The 27,487-nt window shown below is 42.8% G+C and overlaps 1 protein-coding gene across 3 annotated transcripts; it reads left to right on the top strand.

Moving 5' to 3' along the window:
• Nucleotides 1-246: 246 nt before the first annotated feature.
• Nucleotides 247-26,068, top strand: LOC121924140 (major histocompatibility complex class I-related gene protein-like). 3 transcript variants are annotated; one of them, XM_042455286.1, is made up of 7 exons: nt 247-362; nt 11,287-11,565; nt 13,297-13,440; nt 14,630-14,845; nt 18,650-18,926; nt 22,118-22,201; nt 24,573-26,068. In XM_042455286.1, exons 1-7 carry the CDS (start codon nt 308-310, stop codon nt 24,595-24,597), a joined length of 1,080 nt encoding a protein of 359 aa, XP_042311220.1. In that variant the 5' UTR covers nt 247-307; the 3' UTR covers nt 24,598-26,068. The 3 variants fall into 3 exon arrangements, with proteins under 3 accessions (XP_042311220.1, XP_042311219.1, XP_042311221.1); XM_042455285.1 differs by having other exon boundaries at nt 18,650-18,934; nt 24,573-26,066; XM_042455287.1 differs by lacking the exon at nt 22,118-22,201 and having other exon boundaries at nt 18,650-18,934.
• The last annotated feature ends 1,419 nt before the right edge of the window (nt 26,069-27,487 follow it).

Genomic DNA, 27,487 nt, shown 5'->3' with positions numbered 1-27,487 from the left:
AGATCACAAACTTCTCCACCTCCTCAAACTCCAACTCCCAGAATTCAATATCCTTGAGCCAGAAAAAGAGTTAAAGCGATGTCAAACCGGGTTATCCCTCCAGTTGGATGCAGCCCTGGCTGAGAGCCATCCTCTCCAACAGAAATCTACCCAGCAACTGATGACGCGGCAGGAGATACCGGTTTCCCCCCCCCCTCCACCCTATTGGTAGAACGCCCTTGGAGCCAACGGCCAATCAGGAGCCGAGCTCCTGCGAAGAGGGTTCTTTGCCAGTTTGCAGTCGGTGGAAGGAGGCTGAAGGGAGCGGATGGGTCTCTTTCTGCTCTTGGGGGCGGCTGCCTTCCTCCTGCAGGGACCCTCCGGTGAGTAGCCTCTGCTGGGGCCCAGCACTTTCCTGGGGGTGGTTTGCAGGGAGGGACACCTGGGGGTCATCTAGCCTCACCCCCTTTGAGTTGGCTCTGGGGGTCAAGGGCTTGAAAGGAGACCCTGGAGACCCTGGAAGAGGGAGGGGTTACTAAACAACTACAATAAATTGCATGCTTGCCCATAGGGAACCCTTGCAGAATACTTGCCCATAAATGTTTCCTGTGTCTTATATGCAGGGACCTCTCCCATTGTATCCCTATGGGCAACTATTCTGCAATGTTCCCTGCAAGTGATTCCCAATATTTCCCTATAGGCAAATGTTATCCAATGTATCCCTATGGGTAAGTACTGCAATGTTTTCCTGTAGGCAAGTATTCCCCAATGTATCCCTATGGACAAGTATTCCCCAATGAAGTCCCATGGACAACTATTCTGCCATGTTTCCCTATAGGCAAGTATCTTCAGCATTCTCTGAAGATGCCAGCCACAGATGCTGGTGAAATGTCAGGAATAAACTCTTCTAGAATGTGACCACATAGCTCAAAAACCCCACAAAAACTATTCCCCAGTTTATCCCAATGGGCAAGTAATTCCCAGTGTTTCCCTATAGGCAAGTGTGGTTTCCCTCGTCAAACTGGATTGCTTCTGCAGTATGTTTGCAGCCAGAGAGAGAGAGAGAGAGGTGTAGTGGTTTGAAAGTTGGACCTAGGGCTCTGGGAGACCAGGGTTCAAATCCCTGTTCAGCCATGGAAGCCCACTGGGCAAGTCACACTCTGGAGCGTGTCCAAAGGAGGGCCACCTAAATGGTGAAGGGCCTGGAAACCATGCCTTATGAGGAAAGACTTGGGGAGCTGAGTATGTTTAGTCTGGAGAAGAGAAGGTTAAGAGGTGACATGATAGCCCTGTTCAAATATTTGAAGGGATGTCATATTGAAGAGGGAACAAGCTTGTTTTCTGCTGCTCCAGAGAACAGGACCTGGAACAATGGATGGAAGCTACAGGAAAAGAGACTCCACTTCAACATTAGGAGGAATTTCATGAGAGTAAACCCTGTTTGACAGTGGAACATACTCTGTCAGAGAGCGATGGAGTCTCCCTCCTTGTAGGTCTTTAAACAGAGGCTGAATAGCCATCTGTCAGGGATGCTTTGACTGAGAGTTTCTGCATAGCAGGGGGTTCGACTGGATGGCCCTTGGGGTCTCTTCCAACTCTACGGTTCTGTGATTCTACACTCTCTCAGCCTCATAGGAAGGCAGAGGCAAACCTTGCCAAGAAAACCCCAGGATAGGTTCAGGCAGGGTGGCCATAAGTCAGAAATGACATGTAGAGAAACACCAACAACGTGTGTGTAGAGAGATCTTTGGACATTTAGCCTTCTCTGTGAGAGAGCTGTGGTGCTACAATAACTTACAATTCCCAAGATTCCCTAGCACTGAGCCAGGGCAGTTAAAGTGGTCTAAAACTGGATTATTTCTGCAGTGTGTTTTGGACCTGAATTAACTTTCTTGTTGTTGTTGTTGTTGTTGTGTGCCTACAAGTTGTTTCCAACTTGTGGCGACCTGAAGGCAACCCTGTCATGGGGCTTTTCTTGGCAAGATTTGTTCAGAGGAGGTTTGCCATTGCCTTCCCCTGAGGCTGAGAGAGTGTGACTTGCCCAAGGTCACCCAGTGCGTTTCATGGCCAAGTGAGGAATCAAACTATCCAGAGTCATAGTCTAATGCTCAAACCACTACACCTGCTGGCTCTCATTGGGCTGGCTCTGCAGATGCAGAATTTTGAAATTACAGTGGTCCCTCCACATTCCCTGGGGTTAAGGACCCCCGTGAATGTGGGAAAACTACAAATAAAAAAAGTCTATTCTTTTTTACCTAAGAGAATACTGTATCTCTCTAGGAATCTCCAGGTTCTTCAGTACAACTCTGTGGTCCACATCTGCCAGAAGTTGATCACAGAATCGTGCCTAGAGAAGTGTTTTCTCTAGGAATGTCTATTTTCTCCAGCACAACTCTGTGGTCAACTTCTGGCGGAATTGCGCTGGAGAATCTTAGAGAGAACAGAACCTCCCATTAATACCAAATTACTGGTCCATTACTGTTTACAGACAGCAGAAGAACGGGATACGCCCACCGGGTGTGATAATCTTTCCCCCATTGTGCAATTAACACAGTTTAACGACAAGGAAAGGATGGTTACCTCCTCCGTGTGATAACCTCCTAGGATTTGGAAGGGCAGCTATGAAGGCACTAGACAAAATCTTCAAGTGTCAAGATGTAGCACTGAACACTAAAATTCGGATTGTAGGGATCATTAGTGGTTCCCAAACTTTGGTCCTCCTGGTGTTTTGGTCTTCAACTCCTAGAAGCCCCAGCCAGCTTGGGCAACTGTCGGGAATTCTGGGAGCTGAAATCCAAAACATCTGGAAGACCAAATTTTGAGAATCACTGATTCTGGTCAATTCCCTTTGGCTAGCTCTGGGGATACAGAATTGCAGGCAGCCCTGTCTTTGTGCAATGTAGGTTTTGTGTATGTAGGTATGGCACATGGAGAGGGAAGACCCACTTTCAGGGACAATCTGGATTTGTGTGTTTTGTAAACAGCCCCAAGGCAAAGCACCTTTTCTCTGGCTTGGCTCTGGTGTTCGTAGCACAAGGTTCAAGACAGACTTCAAGGTGTCCTCGATAGCTGGATGCTTTGAATTCCCTACATGGTTTTGGGGGAAAGAGGTGTTTTGTGAAGGAGTCCTTTGTCTCTGGTTTTTCACCTACTGTCTTCTGGTCACAACACTGGTGTCAGTTTGTGGTGCTTTGGAAGAAAAGATCCCTTGTGGCAGGTTGTGGGTGTTTTTGCAAGGAAGGAGAGCTTTTAAAGGTTTACACATGGCTGGTATAGTGGTTTGAGCATTGAACTAGGACTGTTGAGACCAGTGTTCAAATCCCTGCTTGGACATGGAAACCTACTAGCCTCAGAAGAATGCAACAGCAAACCCTCTCTGAAGAAATTTGACAAGAAAACCTAGTGATAGGGTCACCTTAGGATCACCATAGGTTGGAAATAACTTGAAGGCATACAGCAAAAACAACAAATCATATCAGGGAGGTATGGGATGTGCTCTGTGGCTGCACTGCAGAATTAACCCAGTTTGACACTGCCATGGCTCAGTGCTATGGAATTCTGGGATTTGTTATGTGAAATGTTCTCTGTCTGAGGACCCTGGTGCCACAACAGACTACAAATCCCAGGATTCCATAGGGTGGAGCCATGAGAGTTAAACAGGTCTCAAGCTGCATTAATTCTGCAGTGTAGCAATAGCCTAATCCAACTTTAATAGCTATGCCATCCTCTGAATGTCTTTGGGAAGATGGGGTACAGAACTTTAAAATTTGGACTAAAATCCAGAATGGAACCAATACCACATTGTTGTGGGAGACACTAATGGCTCAAAGTGATTCCCTTTCCTTCAGAATCATAGAACTGAAGAACTGGATCGGATCCCAAGGGCTATCTAGTCCAGCCCTTTGCTAAATGCAGGAATTGGCAGCTAAAGCAGGCTTGACAGATTGGTTGTTCCTTTAATATTTGGACTGAACCTCAGATTAGCTTCACAGCTCTCCTGACATCAAAGCCACCCCTGAAGGGACCTCTCCGCATTCTTTGTAAAATTCCATCTGACCAGGGTTATCTGGTTTCATTCTGGGCATGAGGGAAAGAATAGTGCCACTGTATTCTGCATTGGTCAGATCTCACCTGGAATACTTTTGGTCGCCACAATTCAAAAAGGATGTTTAGAAGATGAAGTGTGTCCAGAGGAGGATGACCAAAAAGTTGTGAGGTCTAGAGGTCATGCCCTATGAGGAGACACTTAGGGGGCTGGGTATGTTTAGCCTGCGGAAGAGACATTTGACGTGATTGTTGTTGTTTTGTGCATTCAAGTTGCTCCTGACTTATGGCAACCCTAAGGCAACCCTATCATGGGATTTTCTTGGCAAGATTGCCTTCCCCTGAGACTGAGAACATGTGATTTGCCCAAGGTCACCCAGTGGGTTTCCATGGCCAAGTTGAGAATCAAAACCTGGTCTCCAGAGTCATAATCCAATGCTCAAACCACAACACCATACTGGTTCGTGTTTAAATATTTGTCTTGTTGACGATGGAGCAAGCTTGTTTTCTGCTGCTGTAGAGACTAGGACCTGGAGAAATGGATTCAAGCTTTAGGAAAAGAGATTCCACCTCATCATTAGGAGGAACTTCCTGACAGTAAGAGCTGCTTGACAGTGGAATATGCTGCTGCCTCGGAGGGTGGTGAAGTTTAAAAATGGGGACTGGATAGCCATCTGTTGGGGGTGCTTTGATTGCGAGTTCCTGCATGGCAGAATGGGGTTGGACTGAATGGCTTCTTGGGGTCTGCGCCAACTCTATGATTCTATGACCTAGCACACTTTTCTGTACACATCAAGTGTCTGTTGCTATAATATAACAACAACACCAGGAACTCAAATTCCTGAGAAACAATTATAAGTATATGTCAGTTTAACAAAGTAGATGCATTCCTGAGCATGACTTCTTCAACAGAAAGTTTGGTCCTAGAGGCAGAAATAGCATGCAAAGAACAGAGATAGTTTCCTACACCACAAAAAAGAACAGTTCAGCATGATTCAACACACTCCCCCGTGCCTTGAAGTTACCATATGAAATGAAATGTGAAATTAAAAAAACAACCAGCTCAAGAAAGCCTTGCCTAAGTAAATATAAATATATTTCGAATTTTTCAGAGACCACTCTGAGGCTTCTTCCAAAATGTACCCAGGGATTTTTCTTTCTTTCTTTCAACAGTCTCCACTTTTCTTATGATATCCATTTTGAAAGCCAAACCTACCAATCTATGCTTTTTCAGCATGCCAGGATAGCTGGTGAGGCAAGCCTATGTGCTCTCCCCTTTTCTTCTTGTTTTGCTCATTACGCAACAAAAGAGATTTGTGGGGGCAGCTGCTGTTTACTTTCCCTGTACAAAACTACAGTAGGATCAGCTAGAGAAGAATTACACTCAACCTTTATTGCATTTTTTTACTGCAGACTTGCTGCTGTGTCCCACACTGAAAATCTGTATTTCTCCAGCCCTCCTCCATCATCCTCACAATGGGGATGCTGTTAAAAGTTCCAGCTAGACAAAGCTTGAGGAGGAAAGAGGAACTGAGTGGGTCTAAAATGACTTTGTTTAAAAATAGCTTTTTTGTCAGAGGTTTTGTTAACCTATGTATGGCTATATTCAAACAGACCAGAGTGTTACTGAAAGACAGGTGGGGGGAAGGACTGGAGGGGTCCCCACTAACTATGAGTGTTACTTAAAACGTTGAGATAGGCCCCATACAGACAGGCCAAAATAAAGCTGCTTCGGGTCACTTTGGAGGTATGCTGATTAAATGATGCATGTGTCCTAAGAGGCTGGAAACCACATCAAAGCCACCCTCCAGTCCTAAGCACTGGAGTGTGGCTTTGGCACAGCTTCTGGCCTCTTAGGATTCATGCATAAACAGCATACCTCCAAAATGACCCGAAGCAGCTTTATTTTGGTCTGTCTGTATGGGGCCATAATTAGCTTTTGCAAGAAGCTTGGGTAACCTTTGGACCATTTGCACCTTTTTTACCAGTACTAACTGAAGAGAACTCCTGGTATTGGGGTGAGTTAAGAGAGTTTTGGGGTGTGTTAAGAGAGTTAAGAGGCTATGAAAGAACTAGAAGAGATCCTAAATTGCAAAGATACACAACTGAGCACAAAAATTAGAATCATACGAGCCATTGTATTCCCTATTGTCATGTATGGATGTGAGAGCTGGACAGTTGAGATATGGGACTGGAGAAGAGTGCTGAGGATCCCATGGAGAGCCAAAAGGACAAACAAATGGGTCCTAGAGCAGATCAAGCCAGAAATTTCCTTGAAAGCCGAGATGATAAACTTTGTCTCATGTTGTGAGAGGAAATGCAGATGACTTGGAGAAAGGAAGGAGCACTTAATTCGTACATTTGATCTGATGGTTTACCTGGATGTACACATGCTTTGGAATATATTTCGTTTCTCCTGGGAACCTGACTGTTTCTCCTGGGAACATAGTGTTCAAGAAAGGCCACCGATCTCTCAAAAGCATGCTCTCTTCAGATATGAGATATGAAAGTATGGGGAACCCAAAAATACAGTACAAGGTATGCTAACAAGGGGCAGATTTTTAAAAAATTATTTACATTCAAAAGGGATCTTAGTTACACACAATAATGTTCTAGTATAACAAAATCTGGAAAAAACACACATAAGGAGGAAAACTAACCACATTTGTCATAGGCTTCTATAAGAGCTGACCAAATCCATTTGTATATTTTATCTATACAGTACATCATTCTTTAAAATGTTGCAAGCACTGTTAAATTTTGTATCCATTGGGTCACCAGTGGATAAAAATTATCTTTCCAGTAATGAAGTATTACTGGATGAAGTATTACTTTTAGCTCCTTGGACTTTTGGCTAAGGTCAGGTGTGGACAATAGGTTGAATTATGCCAAGGCTGACAACTTCTGGCCCTCTGGATCTTGATATAAAAATCTTTTTGTCCTTATACTTATCAAATTTGCAGATGACACAAAATTAGGAGGAGTAGCTAATACTCCAGAGGACAGGATCAAACTTCAGATTGACTTTAACAGATTAGAAAGATGGACCAAAGCTAACAAAATGAATTTCAACACAGAGAAATGTACGGTACTGCACTTAGGGTGGAAAAATGAAATGCAGAGATATAGGATGGGGTACACCTGGCTGAATGAAACTACGTGTGAAAGGGATCTGGGAGTCCAAGTAGACCACAAGTTGAACATGAGTCAGCAATGCGATGCGGCAGCTAAAAAGGCCAGTGCAATTTTAGGCTGCATCAATAGAAGTATAGTGTCTAGATCAAGGGAAGTAATAGTCCCACTCTATTCTGCTGTGGTCAGACCTCACCTGGAATATTGTGTTCAGTTCTGGACACCACAATTCAAAAAGGATGTTGAGAAACTGGAGCATGTCCAAAGGAGGGCGACTAAAATTGTGAAGGATCTGTAAACCATGCACTATGAGGAAAGACTTAGGAGCTGTGGATGTTTAGCCTGGAGAATAGAAGGTTAAGAGGTGATATGATAGCCCTGTTTAAATACTTGAAGGGATGTCATATTGAGGAGGGAGCAAGCTTGTTTTCTGCTGCTCCAGAGATTAGAATGTGGAACAATGGATGTAAGTTCCAGGAAAAGAGATTCCACCTCAACATTAGGAAGAACTTCTTGACAGTAAGGGCTGTTTGACAGTGGAATGCACTCCCTCGGAGTGTAGTGGCGTCTCCTTCCTTAGATGTCTTTAAACAGAGGCTGGATGGTCATCTATCGGGGATGCTTTGACTGAGAGTTCCTGCATGGCAGGGGCTTGGACTGGAGGGCCCTTGTGGTCTCTTCCAACTCTATGATGCTATGATTCTATGATTACAGTAAGAGCTGTTTGACAGTGGAACACACTGCCTTGGAGTATGATGGAGTCTCCATCTTTGGAGGTTTTTAAACAGAGGCTGGATGGCCATCTGTCGGAGGTGCTTAGATTCTTTGTTCCTGCATGGCAGAATAGAGTCGGACTGGATGGCCTCTTGGGGTATCTTTCAATTTTACGATTCTATGAATATCCTGGGAGTTGAAGCTTCACAACATATGGAGAGCCCCACGCTGCCCTCCCATCTCTTTAACTTTGTTTGGGAGGTGCCAAGGCATAGAGATTTCAAGTCCTTATATAGAAACGCAGAGCAGAATAAAAATGTCTCAAAATCTGTATACTGGCATAGTTTTCGGTCCAAAAAGGCACAGGAATCTCCGTGGCTTATTTTAAATGCTCTTATAGTTGAGCAAGGGAGCAGTGTTTCAGAGTTTTGTGCAAATAAGGAATTTGGTACCCACCCACCAAACTGGTTACTGGGGTGGTTGAAAAATGCAGCCAGTAAACAGACTCAATAAACTTTCCATCACATGCTTGTAATTACAGAGTGATTACTCTGTGACTACCCTCCTATCTCTCCCCCCGTGCCTAAACCTAGACCAGATGCTTTCCTCAGAAATGGTCCTTTTCTAAGAACTGTAAGAATTATACAGTTGGGAAGTACTCCAGTGGCCATCTAGTTCACTCCCTGCCAGGGCAAGCGTCTACAGTTAAAGCAGCCCTGAGAGGTATCCATCCACTTTCTGTTTAGAAACCTCTGAGGGAGCCATCCAGCTGCAGAAAAAATCTCTTACCATTAGGAAGGACTTCTTCATGTTTAGAATCATAGAATTGGAAGAGACTCCAAGGGTCATCCAGTCCAACCCCCTGTTATGCAGGAAGATAGAAAGTGCTCTTGAGAGATGACCATCAAGCTGCTGTCTTTAAAACTTCCAAAGAAGGAGACTCTAGGTTGCCAGTTGATGGTTGTCCTAGGCTGGAGGTTTTTCAAGCCAAAATCTGAAATTTAGGGACAGCCCCTGACAATGTCATTAAATGTTAGATATTAAATAACAACCACATTTGCTCACAGCTTGTCATTCAAACAGGGAGAGAAAGAAGATATATTTTCCTGTTTGGAAATTAAGACAGACATCCTATCTAACTCTGGTCCCACATCTGTTCCTCAGAGGGCATACTTATCAAATTTGCAGATGACACCAGATTAGGAGGAGTAGCTAATACCCCAGAGGACAGGATCAAAATTCAAAATGACCATAATAGATTAGGGGGTGGGGCAACACTAACAAAATAAATTTCAACAGGGAGAAATGTAAAGTACTACACAGTCAGGAGAAATGAAAGGCTTAGATATAGGATGGGTAAGACCTGTCTTGACAACAGTACATGTGAAAGGAATCTGGAAATCTTAGTAGAACACCTAGAATATTATTAACAGTTCTGGAAAAAGAGCAGGATACAGATGATGATGATGATGATGACGACGATATAATATGATGAATAATTTTTTAAATTTTTATTTTGTGTTGGGGAAAAATGAGTAGTTCTGTCTTGTCATATTAAGTTTAAGGCAGTGATGAAGTATCCATGCTGAGATACTGGAAAGATATTCTGCTTTGGTCAGGCCTTACCTGGAATACTGAGTTCAGTTCTGGGTACCACAATTCAAAAAGGATGTTGAGAAGCTGGGACGTATTCAGAGGAAGATAACCAAAATGGTGGAGATGCCCTATAAGGAGTGTCTTAGGAAGTTTTTCCTAATGCTAAGTGGGCTCTCTTTTCCAGTAGCTTGAATCCATTGCTGTGAGTCCTAGTCTCTGGAAGAGCAGAAAATAAGTTTGCTCCATCCTCAATGTAACATCACTTAAATTTTTAAACATGGTTATCATGTCATCCCTTAATCTTCTCTTCTCCAGGCTAAACATACCCAGCTCTCTAAGCTACTCCTCACAGGGCATAATTTCTAGACCTTTCACTTTTGGACATGGTCCAGCTTGTCAACATCCTTTTTGAATTGTGGTGCCCAGAACTGGACACAACATTCCAAGTGAGGTCTGGCCAGAGCAGAATAGTGTGACACTATTCCTTCCCCCAATCTAGACACTATACTGCTATTGATATTGATCCAGCCTAGAACTGCATTGGCTTTCTTAGCCACTACATCACATTGGCCTGTGGTCCACTAAGACCCCTATATCCCTTTTGCCTATACTGTTGTCAAGCCAGCCCCCCCCCCCAATCCTATACATCTATTCACTGAAGTTTTTCTGCCCAAGTGTAGTACCTTACATTTCTACCTACTGAAATTCATTTTGCTAGTTTTGGCCCAGCGTTCTAATCTATTAAACTCATTTTGAATTCCCACCCATGTGGACAATTTGGGATTTGGGAATATTTTGGAATTCTGGATAAGGGAGACTCAACCTGTAGATGTGTTCCAGAACTGTATTTCTTTAAAAGGAAATTTGCTTCCAGAGGCAGAAATAACATTGAAAGAATAGGGATAGGTTCCTGCACCACAAAAAAGGGCAGTTCAACATGTTTTAGTACAAATTTTATTCATAATTAATTAACAAAATTATTCAAAATGCACATGGGAAATGAAGCAAGCTCAGGAAGGTCTTGTATAAGTAAACAGAAACATTTTGAACTGTCTCAAGACAATCTGAAGACTTCTTCCAAATTGCATGCAAGGATGCCTCTACTTTTTTATGAGTTCAATTTTGGAGGACAAATGGATATGTTTTTTCAACATGCTGGAGAAAACTGATGATGCAGTGTGAAGTCAAAGGCTTTATGGCCAGCATCCATAGTTTTTGGTGGGTTTTTGGGGCTATGTGGGCATGTTCTTGAAGAGTTTCTTCCTGATGTTTTGCCAGCATCTGTGGCTGGCACCTCAGCCACAGATGCTGGCGAAACGTCAGGAAGAAACTCTTCCAGAACATGGCCACATAGCCTGAAAAACCCACAAAAAACTACTGATGATGCAAGTTCATCTGCTTTCCTCCTTTTTCTGTTTTTCTGTTTACATATACTTGATACAGGATTCTAGGAGGCACTTGCTGCTCATCTTGCCTGTTGTAAACAGGCTAGATAAAATCCCACTCTTTTGTGATTCTCTAGCTCTCCTTCACCATCCTACCAATGCTGGTACTGCAGAAAGAAAAATAATTCCATCTAGACAAGAAGGAAAAGGGGTGGTTGGACATGCATAAATAAACTTTGTAAAAACTAGCTTTGTTGCCTTTAGTTACTTGCAGGAGGAGCTTTAAACCAAAAACATGCTGGTATTTTTATTTTTATTTTTGGACGCTTCCACCCCTGAGAACCTCCCTGACGTGGATTACTACCCTCAACTGAAAGGGGTTCCTCACCTTTGATGTAGACCCTTTCCAACCGGGCTCTTCTTCCTTCCTTTGCAGGGGGATCTTCCTCGCACACCCTCTACTATTTCCGCACGTACATCTCGGAGGCCATCGCGGGGCTGCCGCGGTACGTGGAAGTGGGCTACCTGGATGGGCAGCCCATTGAACGCTACGACAATGTCGTGGGAAAGATGCGGGCCCTGGTTCCCTGGATGAACCAGAGTGTGGGCTTAGTAGAAAAATACTGGGACATTCAGTCCACCCTGGCAAACCTGAACGACGAGGGATTTGGACATTTCCTGGTGGTTTTGGAGAGATACTACAGTAGCTCCGGGGGTGAGTTGAGGCCACCTGGCCTGTCTGTCCATGACAGGTTTGAACTCAAGGATCGTCCTAGATTGCCTAACTGCCCCAGCGGCGATTGACCACTTCCATGAGAATAGGGTGGTGAATCTGCTCTGGATTTTAGTCCAGTTTTTAAAGGAGCTATCCAAAGCTCTGAACCTTGTGGGGAGAGATAGAGAATTCAATTGAGCCCCTGTATTGGGAGAAAGGCAGGATATAAGAAAATACTACTACTACTACTACTAATAATAATAATAATAATACCTGGAATAGCTTTGAAAAAAGGTAAGGGCTAAACACATTGTTTTGTTTATATATTTCTTTGTTTATTTATTGCACTTATATCCCCCCCTTTCTCCCAAAATGTGTTTCTACGTAACATGGGCCCCATTGATGAATTGTTTTTATTGTAATAGTGGCCTGCATTATCCAGCAGTTGTTCACCCAGCAGGGATGTAGCCAAGGGGGGGGGATCTGGGGGTCCGGACCCACCCCCCTTCCATTAGAAAAATGAATGGTGTGTGCTGCTGCGCTGCCACACTCAAGCCCCATTATAATGGTGGCACTTAGTCTGGACCCTCCCCTTCCTAAAATCCTAGCTACGTCCCTGCACCCAGTAATTGATGTAAAGTTCTATTTACTAATTAACTATTATGACTCATCTGGGTGACACTGTAAGATGATGTGTTCCATGTGTTTCTTGCGGTGTTGATTTTATACATCTTGTGGGGTAGGTTTTTCCCCCCTCCCCTGAATAATTGTATATTAATATTAAAATGTGTTGTTTGGTTATATATTTACTTATTGAGAGCATTTATATCCTCCCTTTCAGCCAAAAAGTCTCCCAGAAAATTTGACATTTTCCTCCTGTCAGGCTAATGTTCTAAAAACAGAGGAAACATAAGTCAAAAGGGATGGCTCTAGGGGAGAGGATTAAGATTATCAGATGTTAGCTGCTCTTCTCTCCATCAGGGCCCATGGCAGTGACAAATGGAAAGCAGGGAGGGCTGGACAGCTTCTGGAGCCAAGGCATACTTTGGATAACTTTTTAAAAGTTCTTACTAAAACCCAAAGCTGACTGACCTACTAACATGGAAGCCCCTGAGCTTGAGCCCACTCTAAACCAGCCATATGCCTAGTTTGTAAAGCTCAGGACTACCTGCTGCTACAGGGTAAACTTGAGGTTATACTTCCAGACCCAAGTTGGTGCTTCTCTGCCCCCATGGCATTATAACATATGTGCCTGCAGCTTGCTAAGCTGACCAGCAAGTTGAAGGCACATACGCTACACTGAAGCACTAGATCACGCTGGCTGACAATTCTAAGATCCAAAGCACACTGCAGAAAAAATCCAGTTTGAGACTGCTTTAACTGCCCTGGTTCAGTGCCAGGGCAATAAACTACAATAAATTGCAGTTTATTGTGGCTCCAGAGTTCTCTGACAGAGATGGCTAAATCTCTCACAAAACTACAGTTCCTAGAATTCCCTAGCATTGAGCGAAGGCAGCTACAGTGGTCTCAGACTGGCTTAGTTCTGCAGTGTGTTTTGGACCTATGCCCCCCCCTCACTAAACTGCAAATCCCAGGATTCCACTGGCTGTTGCCATGTCAGTTCTACGGAAGTTATAGCATTCTTTGTATAGTGTGAAAAAGACCCATGGAGAAAGGGAGGAGGCAAAGAACTAAAACCCAACACTGCTTACCTTTTCTGCTTCCTTGTAGATGGTAGCAGTGGAAAAGGCACCTGTTTCGCCACCGAGTACCAGTGTAAAGACGGGGGCTGCGTTCTGTGGGGTTACATCTGTGACTGGAGCCATGATTGCAAAGACGGCAGTGATGAAAGTCCCTCTCTCTGCAATGTCAAGGGTAAGCAGCTCCTTCCAAAATACATCCCAGGATGATTTTTTTTCTTCCCCAACAGCCTCCACTTTTCTTTGGATTTCCATTTTAGTGGTTAAACATGTAGATCTATGTGGTTTTTGTTTTTTTTAACATGCCAGGGCAGCTGGTGAGATAGGGTTACTTGCTTCTCTTTTCTCTCATTTTGTTCTTCACACATGCTCAGTTAGTGGTTCTAGCGGCAGTTGCTGTTCACCTTGCTTGTTGTATGTAAGCACACCCAGTCACCTAGAGTAGAACCCCATTTTTTCCCCAGGTGAAGCTTGATTGTGTTGTTTAATGCAGACACACTGCTGCAACCCACACTGAATGGCTGTCTTTCTTCTCCCAATGCTGATTGTGCAACAAAACTTCAAGGTAGAAGACAAGAAAGGGAGTTGGGTGGGCTGGATTCCTGTAAAAACATTTTGTAAAAAAGTGTTTCTTTGTCAGAGACTATGTTAACTGAGACATGTCTATAGTTGGAGGGAATTAAGAGACTGTCCTAAAGATTGCAGGTTCATATGGGGAGCTACATTCATTCAAATATGTATCTGATTGAGTGAGTGAGTGATATTCTGCTTTAATCCCAAATGAGACCTCCCCTTCAGTTTTTGAAAAAAGCTTCAGGCTGATGTTTTATTTTTGTTTTTCCTTAAAACTGGCCAAACAACCCCTAAACCACCCACAAATGTGGTGGTTTGCTTTCCCCAACTCTCCAAAGGCCCTTGGCCCTTCTGAACCCCAAAGAAAGTGTAGAAAGGGCTGAAATAGGTCCAGGTGGTGGTTGGAGTCTGGAAGCAGCATCACAACCCTTCCAGTATGCCCTCCCAGGTGAAAGCAAAATTGAAATTAAAGACAACCTCTGTAGTTGTGCACACCTGTTTTAAACAATTCAAGAGAGCTTGCTCTGACTTCAGCATATGTTTGCCTCAGGGAGAGTTCAGGTTTGATCTGTTCACGGACTCTTTTGTTTGTCTTTTTGGCTGTCCACGGTATCCTCAACACTCTTCTCCAGCACCACATCTCAAATGAGTTGATTTTCCTTTTAATTGCTTTCTTAAGGGGGGAGTCCCAAAGTGTGGGAGCAGCCATCTCACACATTCCCACCAACCACTGGAGCCTGGGCCCATTGTCTGTTTCTGCTTCCTTCACTCTGTGTCTGTCTCTTTCTCAGGGTTTCACACCTTGCAGTGCATCGACGGCTGTGAGTTAAGTGATGATGGGACAGAGAATATATATCACCGGGAGGCTTATGATGGAAAAGAGACAGACGAGTGGGAAGGTGTCTGGGATACATACAGGCATAGGAAAGTCTTCTGGGGTCGGACCTGTATCGGATGGCTGCGGAGACATCTGGAGTCCCAAAAAGCGACTCCTCCTCCTGCTCCAGGTGAGGATATAGAGGTTGACGATACACTTCAAATCTCAATACATGATGCAAGTGATGATAGTCCAAGTCCTAGATCAAGGTGGGCAAAGTTTGGCCTGTGGGCTATGTGTGGCATCGGAGATGTGCCATCCTAGGTTGTTTTTATGGCCCATGCCAGGCAACAGTCAGCCAGAGGACTTTTTACTTGCATTTGCTACTTTGGTTTAACTGTGCAAAATTGCTGCTGAACACAAGATTTGTGTAGCACAATCAATGCATAACTCCCCATTTGGAGATTTACACTACTCAGTTTTGACTTGCCACAGAAACATGTGAACTTGGACAAGTCATACTCCCTCAGCCTCAGAGGATGGCAATGGTAAATCCCCTCTGAAGAAACATGCCAATAAACCCCAGTGATAGGGTCACCATAAACCGGAAACAGCTTGAAGACACCACAATAATAACAACACTACCAGTGTGATAGAAGGAGTATATTTTGAGTTGAAACAGTTGAAGGAAGCTATGAAACAGATTGAGTCTCCCTTATGAAATGTTTGATACCAGAGTTATTTTTGATTTGGGGGGATTTTGGCATACAGTGGGCTCTTGGTATCTTTTAGGTTTGGTTCCAGTACCCCCTTGTGCATACCAAAATCTGTGAATGCTCAAGTCCCATTATATACAGTGGCATATTGAAATGCAAGTAAAATGGTTTCCCTTATATAAAATAATAAAATCAAGGTTTGCTTTTCGGAATGTATATATTTTTGGAATATTTTCAAGCTATGGATAGTTGAATCTGTGGATAAGAAATCTGTGTCTGAGGAGGCCTTGACTGTACTAGCATATACATAGTGAGATATCTTGATGAGACCCAAGTCTACACATGAAATTCATTTATGTTTCATATGCTCATTATATATATAGCTGAAATTAATTTTGTACATAATATTTTTTTTGCATGAAACAAAGTTCATGTACACTGAACCATCAGAAAGTAAAGGGGTCGCTGTCTAACCCACCCATGTGGACAGTTTTAGGTTTTAGAATTCTGGATAAGGAATATTCAACCTGTAGAGGAATGGAGTCTTAACAAAATGGGAAGAGGGGTGGGACTAATTTTTTGCACTACACAATTATATCACTTCAACGCTTACTTTAACTGGCATGGCTGCACCCTTTGGAACCCTTAGATTTGTAGTTTCATGGCAGATTTAGCCTTCTTTTCCAGAGAATAGTTCTTGTGACTCCACAAATTACAAACCCCAGGATGCTACAGAATACAGCTGTGGATGTTAAAGCACAATCAAACTGCTATAATTCTGTAGTGTGAAAAAGACCAGAAGTAGACAGGCAACACCTCAGCCAGAACCAAATATAAAAATATACCATTTAATGTGTTCTAGAAGCTGGGAAAGAACCACCTCTCAAGAGGTAATGTTTACACTACCCAGTTATAGTACCTCAGTACCACTTTAACTCTATCTATGCCCAGGCTCCATCCTGTGGAATCCTGGAATTTTCAGTTTGGGGGATCTTCAGACTTGTCTGCCAGAGAGCCCTTAGATCCTCCTAAACTATAAATCTCAGGATTGTGTTGGACAAAACCATAGCAGTTGAAAATGGTATAAATGAGTACTGTAGTGTGAAAGAGAATCAGGAGGGATTGCTTTGGCTCAGGGAGCAGGGCAATTTCCTAACCCTTCACGCAGACACCATCAACATTCAAGAGCTGATTCCTTTCTCCAAGTTCCAGCCAGTCCTGAGGCACTTATTATCTGCTCCCTTGCAGGAGCCTTGCAGCTCAATATCTTGATGTTTCATCAGTTTCAACTAGGGTGTTCTGGTCCCTTTGATAATGGGTACCGGGTGTGAGTTTTGGGAGCTTACACAAGTCTTTGGCTGCTGCTCCTCTCCAAAGACTACTTGTTTCAGAGCTAATACTTTAAACAAGGAGTGGGTAAAGTGTGGTTCTGGATTTCCAGAGATATATGTCATACTCTCTAGCTGACCAGATTTGGCAAGGCCAGTCCTGATGAATCCTCTACCTTCCTGCTTTTTCAGCTGTTTTTCAAATGTTATATTAAACTTTACTTATAAAGCACGGTAAATTTACACAGCACTGTACAGAATAATCAGAGTTATTAAAATAATCTGTACAGCGCTGTACAGAATAACCAGATTAATTAAAATAAATAAATAAAACCCTGCAGGAGGTGTATATTCTAGAAACAATTAAAAATTAATATCATCATCATCATCCTGCCTTCCTCCCAGTACAGGGACTCAAGGCAGCTATAAACCAACAAAGGTTAAAATGACAAAAGAACTGAGAATTATCTAAATGTCCTAGTTTTGCTTGCCCCCTCCGCCTTCATCTTTGACTTGCTTCAGCTGCTGCACCTTGAGTTCAAAGGTAGTTTGCACATCATTAACTCGGGAAGAGGAAGAAGAGAGGAAGAGGCTGAGTCTTGCCTGTTAGCCAAAGAACTGGTGAGGGAGGACACCAGTGACACCAGTGAAGTCAGTGATACTTCATATGGTGCAGAAAATAGCTTTGCAAGAGGCTTTGGTAACCTTGGGCACCAATATATACTAATACTAACTAAGAGGACTTTAGGTTCTGTGTGAATTAAGAAGGTTTATATTTAGAAAATACGCAGAGTGCAATTACACACACAAGATAATAATCCAAACAAAAACGGCATACAGAGCTAACGAACATGGAAATATGGAAAAGGGATAGTGGAGCGTTTAAGGGGGTGCAATGGGGCTATAATTACCTGTCCTAAGAGAAGACTGTGGAAAGCTGGAGTGGCTCAGACTTGTAGGTCTGAGGATGTTACAGAACATACACAAAGTGCCAGTTTATATGCTGGCTCTATGCGCAGAGGTTAGGTTTGAAATCATATTTATACTTTAAAATTACTCTAGGCGATAGGCTATCTGGCCAGGTAACAATTGTGCAGTACAGACCGCCTGAAAATGGCGGTCTGCAGGTGCCCATTTTAACTCCAGAGGAATGCCACAGCCGCTAGACCACACAATATCCTTCCGGAGTTAAAAGAACCTGGTTTTTCTGGGTTCTTTTACTGGTGCCCTAGTTATGTCGCAAGTGCACCAATGGTGCAGTAATGACATAACGGATGCACCGCAAAATGCAGACACTATGCGTCCATTACGTGAAAATGGAGGCAGCAGACAACACGCTTGAATCTATTGTCATTGTTGTCGTATGCCTTCAAGTCATTTCTGACTTGTGTGACTCTAAGGCAAACCTATCATGGAGTATTCTTAGCAAGATTTGTTCAGAGGAGGCTGGCCATTGCCTTCCCCTTAGGCTGACAGAAAGTGACTTGTCCAAGATCATCCAGTGGGTTTCATACAATTTATATTTATTCTACAATTTCATACAATTTATATTTATTTGACAATTTATAAAGTTAAAGCATTTGACATTACAAATATTAAAATTCAATGGAAGAATACAGTCAGCCCTCCTTATCCACGGATTCTGCATCCATGGCTTGAATATCATACATATCATACCTGGCTTGAATATGTTTTCCTCAAATAGCAAACTTTGATTTTGCCATTTTATGTAAGGGACACCATTTCACTATGCCAATGTACCAAATGGGACTTGAGCATCCACAGATTTTGCCTGGAACCAAAACCTAGCAGATCCCAACGTCCCACTTCATATACAAACCTTAAACATAGCACCATAGAGCATGAAAAGTCCAACGCTAGTCAATTTGTAAAAGCCTGGTGACATAAAATGTTCTCTTTCCATCCTTGCCTATGTTGCTTTTGCTACAGAGCCCCCAAAGGTGCTGGTGATAGAGAAGTCAGTCAACAGTACCCTAGAAACTCTTGTCTGTAAAGTGGACGGCTTCTTTCCCAAGGATATAAGGGCAGTTTGGCTAAAGGATGGGGAAATGGTGGAAGATGAACTGCACCACGTTAATGTCGTTCCCAACGCAGACGGAACCTACCAGGCCAAGATTGAGATCCAGGTGGACCCCAGGGAAGCTGAGCACTATGAGTGCCACGTGGACCATGCTGCTTTGCGGGAACCTCTTCACATAGTCTCGAGGTGGTCTGGTGAGATCTTGAGCAGTAGATTGACTCCTGGTTCTGAGTGACGGAGAGGGGCATTGACTCTCATTATGCCTTACCCTGAGCCTGAGGGAGTATGACTTGCACAAGGTCACCCAATGGGTTTCCATGGCCACCTGGAGATGTGAACCCTAGTCTACAGTGTTCTAGTCCAATGCTGAAACCACTAAACCATACTAGCTGTCAGGGTGATAGGATGGTTTACATTCCTTCGTCAGAGCTCACTAGTATTATTCTTTGAGGATCTCCCCTCCAAGAACTGCCATACTATTGGCAGTTCTAAATTGGCCAAATACATTGCGACATCATGGTTTATAGTCCTATAATTACCACCTTTGTTTTCAAAATCCAGATGAGGGACATGACATTTCACACACACACACACACACACACACACACACAGAGAGAGTTTAATAAGCCAGCATGGTGTGATTTCACCATTGCATATAACTCTGGATGGAGACCAAGGTTCAAATCCTGGTTCAGCCACGAAAACCCACTGGCTAACCTTGGGCAAGTCACACACTCTCAGCCTCATAGGATGGCAATAACAAGCCGCCTCTGAATAAATCTTGCCAAAAAAAACCCATGATAGGTTCATCTTAGGTTTGCCATAAGTCAGAAAGAACTTGAAGGCACAGACAATCCCTCTCCTTTCCTGTATTTTTTTGTTCCTCCCAGCAGGATGGGTTTTTTTTAATGAGTACATCCAGACTAATTGAAAAGTCCCCAGTTTTGTTCCTGTTCCTTCCAATTTTATACTATGTTAAAGATATCCGATCCGGGGAGCTGGTATAAAACGTCTCTGATTGTACCAGGAGCTGACAGAAAATATTCTGGGATAAAAACAATACATGAATGGATCTCTTAAATACAATCAGAAAGAACAAGAACAAAATCTGGGTTTTTCTGGTCTTCTAATATGGTCTATTAACGTGCCTACTTTGTAGGCTGCCAGCCCTCTCCTTTTCATTTCCTTTACCTACATGTTTTAGGTTGGACCTGCAGTGCTCTGTGTGTGTCGGCACAAGCAGAGGAGAGAGGAAAAGGGGATGGGAGAAGCAATCATCCCATATCTCGCCCCACTATTTTGCAAAATTGTTCAGATGGGGGAGAGAGAGAAGAGAGGTGGGAAAAAGGGGATGAGAGAAAGAAAACCCTCAAAATTCCTTGTTCAGTATTTTTTTATTTTACTTTTTAAAATTTCATTAACACATAATACCAAAAAAAAAAAAAAAAGAAAAAGAAAAACACCCAGAAAAACAGAAAACAAGATTTTGCGGTACCAAAATTAATAAAATGAATTTCAACATGGAAAAATGTAAGGTACTGAAATGCATAGCTATAGGATGGGGACACCTAGATTAACAAGACTACATGTGAAAGGGATCTAGGAGTCCTAGTAGACCATGAGTTGACCATGAGTCAACAGTGTGATGCAGCAACTAAAAAGGCCAACGAGATTCTAGGCTGCATCAATAAAAGTATAGTATCTAGATCAAGGAAAGTAATAGTGCCACTCTATTCTGCTTTGATGAGACCTCACCTGGAATAATATTGTGTCCAGTTCTGGGCAGCACAATTTAAAAAGGATGTTGAGAAGCTGGAGCATGTCCAGAGGAGAGCGACCAAAATAGTGAAGGGTCTGGAAACCATAAAGCCCTGTGAGGAGAGACTTAGGGAGCTGGGGATGTTTAGCCTGGAGAAGAGATGGTTAAGAAGTGATATGATAGCTCTGTTTAAGTATTTGAAGGGGTGTCATATTGAGAGTGCAGCAAGCTTGTTTTCTGCTGCTCCAGAGACTAGGACCCAGAACAATGGATGCAAGCTGCAGGAAAAGAGATTCCACCTCAACATTAGGAGGAACTTCCTGACAGTAAAAGCTGTTTGACAGTGGAACAAATTGCTTAAGATTGTGGTGGAGTCTCCTGCTTTGGAAGTCTTTAACCAGAGGCTGGCTGGCCATCTATCAGGAGTGCTTTGGTTGTGAGTTCCTGGCAGGCGATTGGACTGGATAGCCCTTGTGGTCTCTTCCAACTATATGATTCTATTATTCAAAAACAGAAAATGAAAAGAAAAAACTTACAATAATAAAAACTAAACATATCTCATGGTCAATATATAATGTCGCATTCTGTATCAGTTTAATTTTTTAAAAAGAAGAATCAGGTTTCATTACCTTTAGCACTAGGAAGTACATTTCTGTACTGCTTACTGATGTACTATGTGGTTTGCAAAGTGTAAGCTCGACTCTGAGCCCTTGGCTGGCATTGAACTCACAATCTTATGGTGTGTGAGTGAGTGGCTGCAGTACTGGCATTTAACCACTTTGTCACCAGGACTTTTTAATAATACCTTGATTGATTAATTAATACTAAATTAATACTTGGAGTACTAGAGGTTTTAAGGGTTACATATACTGTATGACAGTTACTTCCCCTTAGGTGTTTTTGGCTCTAGGGTCAGTTCAGACATCTTTCTAAAATATTAAGTGACATTTCAGTTTAAGGTGCCAGAAAACTGTCTTGTTGTATGTGGAGTAGGGGTTTGGAGGCAATCTCATTCAGCACAATAAATAATAAGAACAAAACCCTATGATAGGTTTGCCATAGGGCCACCTTAAATCAGAAATGACTTGAAGTCACATAGCAGCAAGTAGACTATATTTATGTATGTATGCATGCATGCATGTATATTAAACGATTGTGTGAATATGGAAACAGGAAGTGATGTTAAGTGTTGCTGATTGAATCTGCACTTAGTTCCCAGTTTGGATGAACCCTATTTCACTTCTAATTCAATGTTAGCAACTCTGACTGGCAGATGTGAATCTCTGGGGTTTTATGTACAATTTCTTTCCTTGCCCTACCTAGGAATCACTGGTATTCCTTGGTGATCTTCCATCCAAAGGTTCATGAGGTCTGACCTTGCTTAACTTCCAAAATCAGACAAGATCAGTATGCACTGGGTAGCAAAGTGGTTTTTACTTAGCTGATCTAACTATGATCCAAAGAGTTGAGGAGATGAGTTTGTTTCTTCCTATTCAGTTGCTGCAATAAATTTGCTCTTCCTCCTCCCTCTTTCAGATATTGAACTGCCCTCTCTTATAACTGCGAGGGGATTGAGATAGCTTAAGTTCTTCCTTCAACCATTTTTCTTCAATTTCAGGACCAGTGTGGCCCATTGTCGGAAGCGTCGTGGGGGCCATTGCTTTGGGTCTTCTGGTGGTGGCTGGGCTAGTCTTCTACATCAGTAAGTAAAAGGTCCTAATGTTTAGGTGGAATTTCTTTTCCTGTAGCTTGCACCATTGTTCCAGGTCCTATTCTATGGAGCAGCAGAAAACAAACGTGCTACATCCTCAATATGATATCCCATCAAATATTTAAATAGGGTTATCATATCACCTCTTAACATTCTTTGAATGTGGTGCTGCCCACAATCCCACCCCCCCAGTCTCAAACAAGAAGCCCCTCCTAAAAGGCATTTAGGAGAGTGGCAGAGAAGGACCTCAAGATCTTGACAGATTGAAGAGCTGGACTAAAACTAAGAAAATCAATGTCAACAAGAATAAATGTAAGATACTGCATTATTCTGGAAACCTGGGTTTGATTCCCCACTCAGCCATGGAAACCCAGTGGATGACCTTGGGTGAGTCACATACACTCTCAGCCCAAGAAAACCCTGTGATAGGGTCACCATAAAACAGAAGTGACTTGAAGACACACAACAACTACATCTAGGCAAGAAGAAAAGAAATGCACAAATATAGGATGAGTGACATCTGGCTTGAAAGCAGGAGATGTGAAAAGGATCTCATGGTCTTAGGAAACTCCAAACTGAATGTGAAATTAACAGTGTGATGCAGGGACCAAAAAGCCAAAACAGTTCTGAGCTACATCAACAGGAGCATAGTAAGCAGATCAAGCAAAGTAGTAGCACCACTCTTATTCTGCTTTGGTCAAATCTCACCTGAAATACTGTTTCCAGTTCTGGGCACCATAATTCAAGAAAGATGTTGACAACCTGAAACATGTCCAAAGGCAAGCAAGATGATCAAAAGTCTGGAAACCAAACCTCATGAAGAATGATTTAGGGAGTTGATTATGTTCAGCTTGGAGAAGAGAAGACCAAGAGGTGACTGCCATCTTTAAATATCTGAATATCTTAAGTATTCCCTGTGCCTCATACCTTATGAGGAGAAACTGGTTATGTTTAGCCTGGAGAAGAGAAGGTTAAGAGGTGATATGATAGGGCTGTTTGAGTATTTGAAGGAGTGTCATACTGAAGATGGGGCAAGCTTTTTTGGCAGCACCAGAGACTAGAACTGGAGCAATGGATGCAAACTACAGGAAAAGCCATCCCAACTAAGGGTTTGAGCTGGCTGAACTGATACATTTGAATCAGACTACTTCACCTTCTCATTGCTACTTTTTAGTTTGCCCAAAATACAGCAGCTGAACTGCTGACTGGAACCAATCAGATCCCTCCTGGAAAGTCCTAAGCCCTAGTTCCCCAACTTTGGTCTTCCAGATGGTTTAGACATGAGGTCCCAGAATTCCTAATGGTTGACCAAGCTGGCTAGGACTTCTGGTGAGTTGGAAGTCCAAAACACCTAGAGGACCAAAATGCAATAAACAGAACATCAGAGGAGCCCCCTGCCTCCATCCGTCATGCTACAGAGTCTAAAGATGCCAGAGAGCCATTATGACCAGGGTAATATGCACAAGTACTTTTTTATTATTTTAATAAACCATCTCAGTGAGTAGCCATTACTGTTTCCTAGCTCTAGTAGGAAAAGAAGACAGCCACCTTTGTAAAACCCAAACAAGGTTGTTAATAACAAAGTGACTTTGAAGTCTGTTCTTCCTGAAGTAACCATAAGTCAAAGCCAAGGACAGCAAATAACAGCAACAACAAAAACTATTTCCTTATGGTTGTGAAACAGAGGGTTCAGCTATGCGCCAGAGTTGCATTGAAGCCAAAAGCCACAGGGCTTGGAAAACTTAACTGTGTTAGACAACAACACAGAAAAACCCCTGGCTAGCATTTCTAGTTGAGGATTCTGGGAGATCTGGTCCTCAAAAGTGATTTTGACAACTTCTGAGCAACTGTAACAGTATGCTAACTAGAAATGCAATCTAATCTAGGGTGGGGGAATGTGATATCACTAGCTTCCAACTCAAGGCCTACCCAGATTAGCCAATAGTGAGGGATGATGGAAGCTGCAGTTCCAACCCAGCTAAGCAGCACACTGATACTCAGTGTGTGCCCTGGAGAGGGCTTTTTTTTTCTTTTCAAAACTGGAAGTGATAGGAAATCACTTCCAGTTTACTTCTGGTTTTAAAAATTCCTTTTGTGGGCCTAGATTAGAATTTCACGGAAGGGGGCAAAATATGGAGAGAATGCCTCAACTTCTAAAGGGCATTTGGGGACATCTTTTGACCCAAGGAGTAGTCCTAGTTCCCACAAAAGCAACCTTGGGGCTGGATGTGGCCTGTATGTTGCACTTTGCCTGCCCTTGGTTTATGGACCAGACCCCCATCCTTGGTTCAGAGGGCGGGAGCGGAGGATCTCTGATGGGCTCCTTTTCATTGCTGGCTGTGATCTGTGATTCTGTTTCCAGACAAACCCAGTGTGGTGCCTTCTGAGCAGCCTGCAAATCAAATGTCAAGCGAGTGACGCCTCCCTCTTGAAAATCTGATTTCAGCAGAACAATCGTGGAAGGAATGGAGGAAATCCACAGATTTGGTTCAAGAACAGGAAGGAGGGAGAGAAAAGAAATACTTGACCTGTTCTTGAAATGGAGGGAATATGAGCAGTGGATTCCTTTTAGGACCTGTGTTGGGACTTATGCTTCACTGACTGGAGTTAAGAGCAATCTGCCAGGTGGGCAGAGTTGTGGATGACACCCAGTTCTTTTGGGTTCTTTAAACAAAAACCAATCTACATGCACCCTGAAAGGATCTCATCCAAACCAGGGGAACGGACATTAAAATAGTTGGTGAAATTCATTGTCAATGAGTGTTTAAAGTGATATACACTGGGCAAAGAATACCAACTTCATCTCTACCCTGATGGGACTCATTGGCCAAGAAAGTGATTGTGAGAGCATGATATAAATGTTGACCCAAACTTGCAGCTCTTATGAAAAAAGGCAAATTCCAACTTTGTGCATAATTAGAAAAGAATTTGAAAATAAAACTCAGACTCTTGCAGTGCCATTTGTAAATCCACGAAGCAACCACACTTGCAATCCTGAATACTGTTCTGGCTGGGAAAATCATTATTCACCATATGTGTTCATTCCCAGCTATGCACAGTGCTGCTTCTGAGGACTTTTGGGGATACTTGCTGGTTCATGTCACACACAGCCTCTTCGTGGATTGACCCTGAAGCAGAACTAGAGAATCACACAGAAAGAGACACGCACACAATGAGCAAAAACTGCAGTTTTTCCAGAAGAAAGCATTAAAATCCAATTCACTTGTGTTATAACCCTTGGGTTGCTTGTAAAAAAAAAATCTGGTTTCCTCTTGAGAGCCGCAAATGTGTGTGCCAGGTGTGGTTTAGAGCTGGTGCTAAATTGCTTTTTCTAACCTGTGTAAATTATAAAGCCTCTGTTTTTATCAATAAAGTTGTTCCGCTTGATTCAAATGGCTTGGCTGTGCTGTTCTTGAGAAAGGAGGGATCTCTTTGGCCAAAGATAATTCTTCCTTTCCCGTTGATTCAGGGTCCATCTGCAATCTGTTTTGAACTCAGAGTTCTGTGTGGAAGGTCTGATATTTCAGATATTGCCTCCCAATATGACATTTTAGAAGACTCCTTTGCTCCAAGAAATCAATAGCAAATGTTCACTCCAGTCCAAGAAGCTGCAAGTAAATTTTAGTTACAACTTAACTCAGCAGCTCTGCAGAGATCTGACAGAGCCTTCCCAGAGTAAGAGAAAGCTGCCTTGAGATCTGTATTTTCCCTTCTTTTTTCCAAAGTTCTGTCCAGCTCTTCTTTAAAAACACAGTAATTGTAATATCTGTCCCCCCCTTGCAGAACTGTAAAAGCTGTGGTTCCCAGTTAGCACAAGAAGATGAACTTTTAGCCCTGAAAAAGAGGACATGCCCAAGGTAACCCTACCAAATAACTCCTGCCCCTCTTAGTCACCTGATGCCTGTGGTTGCCAGCTTTCATTTTTGATGAAATGAAAAAAAGCTGGTCTTCTTTGAGGTTGAACCAGGAGGAGAGGTCTGGCATGTTATCCATGCCAGATATCTATGTTAACAATCGACAACAGAGGTCTGGCACTGCCTATTCCAAAAATTTGAAATATTACAGATCATGAGCATTAAAAATATTATAATAAAAATAAGTAATAATAATATTAATAATAGTAATAATAATAATAATAATAATAATAATAATAATAATAATAATAATAATAATAATAATACTTGGAGCATACTTTTCAGGTTTCCCATGGCTTCATCTTAATGACAGTTACAATTAAAAGTATCCATGTTAACAATCGACAACGGCATATTCATTTTTACTGCAAATGTTAGGCAACATGAGCTAGCAAGTTGTTTTAAAACAGTAGCAAGAAATGCCCCAAGCCCTAGGAAACTACTGTTTTGCTATGAGGCACATAAGAAGAATTGGTAAATACCTTGTTTTCTTAAGTAGGTCAAGGCTGTCACTCAACCTGGAGTCTGCACTTTGGTTCACTTTAACTGACAGCCTTTAAATACTTTTGATGGTTGTTCACCTAAATGTCTCAATCTACCTTCCTTGATCAATTCTCTGTGTATCCCAGTTTACCTGATAGCCAGCCTGGTGTAGTGGTATCCTTGGGTGAGTCACACACTCTCAGCCCCAAAAACTCCATGACAAGGTCACCATGATTTTGTGGCGTAGTGGTTTAAGCATTAGACTGCGACTCTAGAGAGCAAGGTTCAAATTCCAACTTGGCCATGAATGTTGGAGTGTCAAGGGTTAAAACAGCACACAGGGAAATGCTTGATGTGTGTGTGTTTGGCCATGAGCATTCAGCAGAAAGACGAGGCTGATTTGCACAGCTGAAGCTCATAGGCTCAAGGACACTTTGGTGTCTAGGTGCACGTAGCCATGGATGATGAAACAATGTGTCTGGATTACACAGGGGGCAGATGTCATGGTTACACACCTGGAGACCACATGGTCTGGAGTCTATATAAACCCAGGGGTTTCAAGTGATAGATTGTGGGTTTGTAGTAGGAGTTGGTATGGTATGCGTTTTGGAGATCTGTATCTGTATTATAGCACTGTGAATAAAGAGCACTTCAGGAGACTTGGCTTCTCTAGTCATTTATCAGCAGAAGCCTGGCATCGGTTTGCTGTGTGTCCCTGGAGGTTCCTGCATTGCTTCAGTTCCTGGAAGACATCCAACTGCTGTTATCTCATCTGGCTCTGGAACCACGTTTCTGCTGAAAATTGCCAGCTTGCTCTCCTCAAAGGTCTAATTTAACCAAAGGACTCGTTTGAGTTGCTGACAGTGGTTGTTGGACCCAG

Source organism: Sceloporus undulatus, chromosome 2 (genome assembly GCF_019175285.1).
Source record: "Sceloporus undulatus isolate JIND9_A2432 ecotype Alabama chromosome 2, SceUnd_v1.1, whole genome shotgun sequence".
Lineage (NCBI taxonomy): Eukaryota > Metazoa > Chordata > Lepidosauria > Squamata > Phrynosomatidae > Sceloporus > Sceloporus undulatus.
Note: the sequence above shows the minus strand (reverse complement) of the source record. Positions and strands in the feature narration are given on the sequence as shown.

Excerpts from the sequence above, each read along its gene's own strand:
- LOC121924140 (XM_042455285.1), top strand. The coding sequence starts at position 308 with ATGGGTCTCTTTCTGCTCTTGGGGGCGGCTGCCTTCCTCCTGCAGGGA. Across the intron at positions 363-11,286 it reads CCTCCTGCAGGGACCCTCCG|GGGGATCTTCCTCGCACACC; the intron begins GTGAGTAGCCTC and ends CTTCCTTTGCAG. Across the intron at positions 11,566-13,296 it reads ATACTACAGTAGCTCCGGGG|ATGGTAGCAGTGGAAAAGGC; the intron begins GTGAGTTGAGGC and ends GCTTCCTTGTAG.